General features: G+C 48.3%; 1 protein-coding gene across 2 annotated transcripts in view; it reads right to left on the bottom strand.

Moving 5' to 3' along the window:
* Positions 1 to 293: 293 nt before the first annotated feature.
* si:ch211-151p13.8 (uncharacterized protein LOC562078 homolog) overlaps positions 294 to 8,620 on the bottom strand; it is a 45,386-nt gene continuing 37,059 nt past the window's right edge. For both annotated transcript variants that reach the window (XM_046327260.1, XM_046327259.1), the window contains 2 exons: positions 2,344 to 2,469; positions 294 to 1,877 (listed from right to left, as the gene is read on the bottom strand). In XM_046327260.1, the coding sequence (XP_046183216.1) occupies positions 1,804 to 1,877; positions 2,344 to 2,469 (200 nt within the window). In that variant the 3' untranslated portion in view covers positions 294 to 1,803. The remainder of the gene's footprint in view (positions 1,878 to 2,343; positions 2,470 to 8,620) is intronic.

The following is an 8,620-nucleotide window of genomic DNA, read 5'->3' as shown; positions in this document are numbered from 1 at the left end:
CACCTCTCAGCTCGACTGTCTCGTTGTTTTATGAAGGCAAAGAGTCTGGGAATGGAGCCAGTGGACCAGTTCTGTGCTGGCTCGATGCCAGTGTTTCTGCCCTCTCCGACACCAACTCCATTACATTATCTGGTGGCAGTCGTCTATACACCACCGCTAGTCTTCAACAACCACAATGTATGTATATATATATATATATAATATACCTTATCATGAGTCAAAGAAAATGATATGGATCCTGTAGGACACAATGAATTGCAGAACACTGAAAAACAATAGTGTACATCTACAGGTTAACGGTTGACATGATATTTTATTTACTGACAGAGATAGAGGAGAATCTAGTACAATACAGAGACTAAAAGGCATACTCTTACATAGTTGGTGAAAGGTGGCGCTCACACAGAACACATACTGTACAACGAGTGGACAAAACATTAAGAACACCTTCTCTTTCCATGACAGCCTGACCAGGTGAATCCAAGTGAAATCTATGATCCCTTATTGATGTCACCTGTTAAATACACTTCAAATCGGTGTACATGAAGGGGAGTAGACAGGCTAAAGAGGGGTTTTTAAGCCTTGAGAGAATTGAGACATGGATTGTGTATGTGTGACATTCAGAGGGTGAATGGGGGGTGCATCTCAATATTAGGAAGGTGTTCTTACTGTTTTGTCCACTCAGTGTAAATCATAATACAATGACAGGTTATATTGACGTGCATAATTAAAATGTAAATATTCTTTCTGATCGTTTAAGGCTGGTTGACGCTTGGCTCTTGTTGCAGAACGACAGAAGGGACGAGAAACAAAGGAGCTGCAGTGCCTGGTTATATAATGGACCTACAGTGGATGTTGAAACACATTGGCTCCCTCACTGAGGAATGTGTCATTTTACATTTGAGGAACTATAAGTGATCATGGACACCTTGGTCTTCATTACAGGGCTAATCACAAAAAAAATGTTTGTGTGTGTTTGTGTGTCAGAGGAGGCTGGTGGGAGGAGCTATAGGAGGATGGGCTCATTGTAATGGCTGGAATGGAATTCATGGAACGGAGTCAAACGTGGTGTCTATATGTTTGATACTGTTCCACATGTTCCATTCCAGTCTATACACTAAGCCGTCCCTATAGCACCTCCCATCAGCCTCCTCAGGTGTGTGTGTGCCACTACGGGTGCATGCATGTGTGTGGCTAAGTGCAGGTAAGTGCTGGTTTTGTTCCACTACGACAGCTGGTCTCTACAGGAGGGGGAAGATATAAAGGGACGGACGATGGCTGGTCTCTACAGGAGGGGGAAGATATAAAGGGACGGACGATGGCTGGTCTCTACAGGAGGGGGAAGATATAAAGGGACGGACGATGGCTGGTCTCTACAGGAGGGGAAGATATAAAGGGACGGATGATGGCTGGTCTCTACAGGAGGGGGAAGATATAAAGGGACGGACGATGGCTGGTCTCTACAGGAGGGGGAAGATATAAAGGGACGGACGATGGCTGGTCTCTACAGGAGGGGGAAGATATAAAGGGACGGACGATGGCTGGTCTCAACAGGAGGGGGAAGATATAAAGGGACGGACGATGGCTGGTCTCAACAGGAGGGGGAAGATATAAAGGGACGGACGATGGCTGGTCTCAACAGGAGGGGGAAGATATAAAGGGACGGACGATGGCTGGTCTCAACATGAGGGGGAAGATATAAAGGGACGGACGATGGCTGGTCTCAACAGGAGGGGGAAGATATAAAGGGACGGACGATGGCTGGTCTCAACAGGAGGGGGAAGATATAAAGGGACAGACGGCTCATTTCCTTTTTTCTTTCTCCGTCCCCAGACACCGCACCCCCTCCAGCAGCAGAGGAGTACCATGGTGACGATCTACAGAGAGAGGGAGAAGGGGATGGAGGGAGAGATAGGGAAAAGAGAGGGAAGGAAGGAGGGAGAGGGTGGGGTAGATTGGGTTGGTGGGTAAGAGATAGGGCGAGAGAGAAAGAGAGAGGGAGGGAGATTGAGAAAGAGAGCGGAAGAGTCACTGTTATTTTGCTGAGTAAAGGATCATAGTGAGTGTGTGATGTAGAGGAAGTTGCAGAGACCTCTTAGTCCACCAGAGGGTGCTGTCCACCCTTTAACACTGACAGGCCATACATAGTACATCTGTTGCATAATAGCATTTAACTCAGCAGTATGCCTTACTCTAAATACCATAAGTAAGTGGTAACTAACTGCAGATATTTCCCCTATTAACACAGGGTTACTGCCCAGATGATCAGTATGTGTGTCACTGTGTGTGTTTCTGTGTGCAAGACTGTGTCCACACATGACCAAGCACACAGGAGTAACTCACCCATGACCCGGGCCTGTAGTCTGACCCGCAAACGTTGGTCCTTCTTCCCCCGGCTGACCAGGGTCAGCTCCTCCTGCAGCACCCCCTCCTGGTGGGTGGTGTACTCACACGTCACCTTCACCCCACCTAGAGGGAGGGAGGGAGGGAGATAGCAGGAGATGGCAGATGGACCAAGATAAACAAGGAACGGATGGAGAGAGGGAGGGAGACAGGGAATGAATGGAGAGAGGGATGGAGACAGGGAATGGACGGAGAGAGGGAGGGAGACAGGGAATGGATGGAGAGAGGGATGGAGACAGGGAATGGACGGAGAGAGGGAGGGAGACAGGGAATGGATGGAGGGAATGGACGGGGAGGGAGGAGACAGGGAATGGATGGAGAGAGAGGGAGACAGGGAGACAGGGAATGGATGGAGAGAGGGAGGGAGACAGGGAATGGAGGGGACAGGGAGAGGGAGGGGGAGACAGGGAATGGAGAGAGGGAGGGAGACAGGGAATGGACGGAGAGAGGGAGGGAGACAGGGAATGGACGGAGAGAGGGAGGGAGACAGGGAATGGACGGAGAGAGGGAGGGAGACAGGGAATGGACGGAGAGAGGGAGGGAGACAGGGAATGGATGGAGAGAGGGAGGGAGACAGGGAAATGGAGAGAGGGAGGGAGACAGGGAATGGACGGAGAGAGGGAGGAGGGAATGGAGACAGGGAATGGATGGAGAGAGGGAGGGAGACAGGGAATGGATGGAGAGAGGGAGGGAGACAGGGAATGGATGGAGAGAGGGAGGGAGACAGGGAATGGATGGAGAGAGGGAGGGAGACAGGGAATGGATGGAGAGAGGGAGGGAGACAGGGAATGGATGGAGAGAGGGAGGGAGACAGGGAATGGATGGAGAGAGGGAGGGAGACAGGGAATGGATGGAGAGAGGGAGGGAGGGAGACAGGGAATGGATGGGGAGAGAGGGAGGGAGACAGGGAATGGATGGAGAGAGGGAGGGAGACAGGGAATGGATGGAGAGAGGGAGGGAGACAGACAGAGGTAGAAAAAGAAAGGGAGAGAAAAAAGAAAGATGGAGACAGTCAATAATACAAGGATAGGAATGGTCGGGGAAAGACTGACATGAAGACAGAGACAAAAAGTCATCAAACGTAAAAAAGTAACATAAGACTGAGAGACAGTAGTCTATTGAGTATTTATAACTAGTATTTACTTCAATGTAACTGGCCATAGCTTCCCCACATACCATAAAATCAGTGTCTGAAATGCTACCATATTCCCTATATTCCCTATCCCCACTAATTTGATCAGGGCCTATAGGGAACATTCAATGTTTCAAGATAATAGAATAGGCTGCTCTCCGTGACACAACCCAGGGTTCTCTTACAGGAAGCCACTCTGAAAGCCCAGAGGGGAGCTCAGATTAATTCCCCCTAAAATTCAAATGGTGCCCTATTCCCTATATTGTGTACGACCTTTGTCCAAAGGACTATGGGCCTGCCGTATGGGCACTGGTCGAAAGCAGTGCACTGTAAATGGAATGGGGTGACAAGGGGACATTTGGGACGAAGCCAGGGAAACACATCAAATTGTATTGGTCACATGTGCAGGTGTAGACCTTAGAGGGAAATGCTTACTTATGAGCCCATAACCAACAGTGCAGATGGAATAAGAAAAATAAATAATAGTAACAAGTAACTAAAGAGCAGCAGTAAAATAACAATAGCGAGACTATATATATATATATATATATATACATATATACATACACATATATACATATATACATATATATATATACATGTAGGTAGAGTTATTAGTGACTCTGCATAGTTGATAACAACAGAGAGTAGCAGAGGTGTAAAAGAGAGGGGGGAGCAATGCAAAATAATCTCTTCTTCTGGTCTCCTCTCTCTGAATTGATTCATGGCTGAAATGGGAGCTGATGGATTGATCTCTTTGGTCTTTGTTTCCCTCTGGTAATGACTGTCTGGTGGTGGTTATATTCCTCTGGTAATGACTGTCTGGTGGTGGTTATATTCCTCTGGTAATGACTGTCTGGTGGTGGTTATATTCCTCTGGTAATGACTGTCTGGTGGTGGTTATATTCCTCTGGTAATGATTCCTCTGGTAATGCCTGTCTGGTGGTGGTTATATTCCTCTGGTAATGACTGTCTGGTGGTGGTTATATTCCTCTGGTAATGACTGTCTGGTGGTGGTTATATTCCTCTGGTAATGACTGTCTGGTGGTTATATTCCTCTGGTAATGACTGTCTGGTGGTAGTTATATTCCTCTGGTAATGACTGTCTGGTGGTGGTTATATTCCTCTGGTAATGACTGTCCTCTGGTAATGACTGTCTGGTGGTGGTTATATTCCTCTGGTAATGACTGTCTGGTGGTGGTTATATTCCTCTGGTAATGACTGTCTGGTGGTGGTTATATTCCTCTGGTAATGACTGTCTGGTGGTGGTTATATTCCTCTGGTAATGACTGTCTGGTGGTGGTTATATTCCTCTGGTAATGACTGTCTGGTGGTGGTTATATTCCTCTGGTAATGACTGTCTGGTGGTGGTTATATTCCTCTGGTAATGACTGTCTGGTGGTAGTTATATTCCTCTGGTAATGACTGTCTGGTGGTGGTTATATTCCTCTGGTAATGACTGTCTGGTGGTGGTTATATTCCTCTGGTAATGACTGTCTGGTGGTGGTTATATTCCTCTGGTAATGACTGTCTGGTGGTGGTTATATTCCTCTGGTAATGACTGTCTGGTGGTGGTTATATTCCTCTGGTAATGACTGTCTGGTGGTGGTTATATTCCTCTGGTAATGACTGTCTGGTGGTGGTTATATTCCTCTGGTAATGACTGTCTGACTGTCTGGTGGTGGTTATATTCCTCTGGTAATGACTGTCTGGTGGTGGTTATATTCCTCTGGTAATGACTGTCTGGTGGTAGTTATATTCCTCTGGTAATGACTGTCTGGTGGTGGTTATATTCCTCTGGTAATGACTGTCTGGTGGTGGTTATATTCCTCTCTTGTCATGCAGGTGAAAGAGGACCCAAAGCGACTTAACAGAAACAGAGTTTATTTAAGTCCAAACAGGGAATAACAGAAATCCTCTAGTCTGTAGAGGGGAATAACTGGAGAAGCGGCCACAGACTGCAGGTCGCCCGGGTAGGCGCAGGCCGTAGTAGACAGAGACACCTGCTCACACGCAGCATCTGATGAAGGCAAAAACACGACAGGACAGGGCGATACACAATCACAGCAAAAACACGACAGGACAGGGCGAAACGCAATCACAGCATGGTGAATACTAAACAAGGAACCGACGGGACAGGAACGGAACACAAAGGAATAAATACTAATCAGGGAAAGGATCGGGAACAGGTGTGGGAAGACTAAATGATGATTAGGGAATAGGAACAGCTGGGAGCAGGAACGGAACGATAGAGAGAAGAGAGAGGAGAGAGAGAGGGGGAGAGAGAGGGATAGAAAAAGGGAACGAACCTAATAAGACCAGCAGGGGAAACGAACAGAAGGAAAAGCAAAATGACAAGATGATATAAGACAAAACATGACAGTACCCCCCACTCACCGAGCGCCTCCTGGCGCTCTCGAGGAGGAACACTGGCGGCAACGGAGGAAATCATAGATCAAACGGTCCAGCACGTCCCGAGAAAGAACCCAACTCCTCTCCTCAGGACCGTAACGAAAAACGATAAAAAGGGAAACTAGGGTACTACTCTAAAAAAAAAATGAGAACTAGGGACAGACTGAGACACAGCAAGGGCAGGAACAAGAACAGGAGAGATGCGATGGCAGGGAACAGACTGAGACCCAGCAAGACCAGGAGCAGAAGCAGAAAAAAATTACCAGACTTCTTCTGCGCGCAGTCTGAACACGCAGCCACGAAACGGCGCGTGTCACGCTCCTGAGTCGGCCACCAAAAGCGCTGGCGAATAGACGCAAGAGTGCCTCGAACACCGGGATGACCAGCTAACTTGGCAGAGTGAGCCCACTGAAGAACAGCCAGACGAGTGGAAACAGGAACGAAAAGGAGGTTACTAGGACAAGCGCGCGGCGACGCAGTGTGCGTGAGTGCTTGCTTAACCTGTCTTTCAATTCCCCAGACTGTCAACCCGACAACACGCCCATAAGGAAGAATCCCCTCGAGATCAGTAGAAGCCACAGAAGAACTAAACAGACGGGATAAGGCATCAGGCTTGGTGTTCTTGCTACCCGGACGGTAAGAAATCACAAACTCGAAACGAGCGAAAAACAACGCCCAACGAGCTTGACGGGCATTAAGTCGTTTGGCAGAACGGATGTACTCAAGGTTCTTATGGTCTGTCCAAACGACAAAAGGAACGGTCGCCCCTCCAACCACTGTCGCCATTCGCCTAGGGCTAAGCGGATGGCGAGCAGTTCACGGTTACCCACATCATAGTTGCGCTCAGATGGCGACAGGCGATGAGAAAAATAAGCGCAAGGATGAACCTTATCGTCAGACTGGAAGCGCTGGGATAGAATGGCTCCCACGCCTACCTCTGAAGGCCAACCTCGACAATGAATTGTCTAGTGACGTCAGGAGTAACGAGGATAGGAGCGGACGTAAAACGTTCTTTTAGAAGATCAAAAGCTCCCTGGGCGGAACCGACCACTTAAAACACGTCTTGACAGAAGTAAGAGCTGTGAGAGGGGCAGCAACTTGACCGAAATTACGAATGAAACGCCGATAGAAATTAGCGAAACCTAAAAAGCGCTGCAACTCGACACGTGACCTTGGAACGGGCCAATCACTGACAGCTTGGACCTTAGCGGAATCCATCTGAATGCCTTCAGCGGAAATAACGGAACCGAGAAAAGTAACGGAGGAGACATGAAAAGAGCACTTCTCAGCCTTTACGTAGACAATTCTCTAAAAGGCGCTGTAGAACACGTCGAACGTGCTGAACATGAATCTCGAGTGACGGAGAAAAATCAGGATATCGTCAAGATAGACAAAAACAAAAATGTTCAGCATGTCTCTCAGAACATCATTAACTAATGCCTGAAAAACAGCTGGCGCATTGGCGAGACCGAACGGCAGAACCCGGTACTCAAAATGCCCTAACGGAGTGTTAAACGCCGTTTTCCACTCGTCCCCCTCTCTGATGCGCACGAGATGGTAAGCGTTACGAAGGTCCAACTTAGTAAAGCACCTGGCTCCCTGCAGAATCTCGAAGGCTGATGACATAAGGGGAAGCGGATAACGATTCTTAACCGTTATGTCATTCAGCCTCGATAATCCACGCAGGGGCGCAGAGTACCGTCCTTCTTCTTAACAAAAAGAACCCCGCCCCGGCCGGAGAAGAAGAAGGCACTATGGTACCGGCGTCAAGAGACACAGACAAATAATCCTCGAGAGCCTTACGTTCGGGAGCCGACAGAGAGTATAGTCTACCTCGAGGAGGAGTGGTCCCCGGAAGGAGATCAATACTACAATCATACGACCGGTGAGGAGGAAGGGAGTTGGCTCGGGACCGACTGAAGACCGTGCGCAGATCATGATATTCCTCCGGCACTCCTGTCAAATCGCCAGGTTCCTCCTGGGAAGTAGGGACAGAAGAAACGGGAGGGATGGCAGACATTAAACACTTCACATGACAAGAAACGTTCCAGGATAGGATAGAATTACTAGACCAATTAATAGAAGGATTATGACATACTAGCCAGGGATGACCCAAAACAACAGGTGTAAACGGTGAACGGAAAATCAAAAAAGAAATAGTCTCACTGTGGTTACCAGATACTGTGAGGGTTAAAGGTAGTGTCTCAAATCTGATACTGGGAAGATGACTACCATCTAAGGCAAACATGGGCGTAGGCTTGTCTAACGGTCTGAAAGGAATGTTATGTTTCCGAACCCATGCTTCGTCCATGAAACAACCCTCAGCCCCAGAGTCAATCAAGGCACTGCATGTAGCACCCGAACCGGTCCAGCGTAGATGGACCGACATAGTAGTACAAGATCTAGATGAAGAGACCAGAGTAGTAGCGCTCACCAGTAGCCCTCCGCTTACTGATGGGCTCTGGCCTCTTACTGGACATGAATTAACAAATGTCCAGCAACTCCGCAATAGAGGCACAGGCGGTTGGTGATCCTCCGTTCCCTCTCCTTAGTCGAGATGCGAATCCCTCCCAGCTGCATGGGCTCAGTCTCAAAGCCGGCCCTAGGCCTCCCTACCAAAAACTGAACGGTCAAAAACCCGAATCATCTCCTCTTTAAAGTTCTGGAACTTGT

This window comes from Oncorhynchus gorbuscha, linkage group LG24 (genome assembly GCF_021184085.1).
Source record: "Oncorhynchus gorbuscha isolate QuinsamMale2020 ecotype Even-year linkage group LG24, OgorEven_v1.0, whole genome shotgun sequence".
NCBI classification, from domain to species: Eukaryota; Metazoa; Chordata; class Actinopteri; order Salmoniformes; family Salmonidae; genus Oncorhynchus; species Oncorhynchus gorbuscha.
The sequence above is the reverse complement of the archived record's forward strand: the minus strand, read 5'-3'. Positions and strand labels throughout refer to the sequence as shown.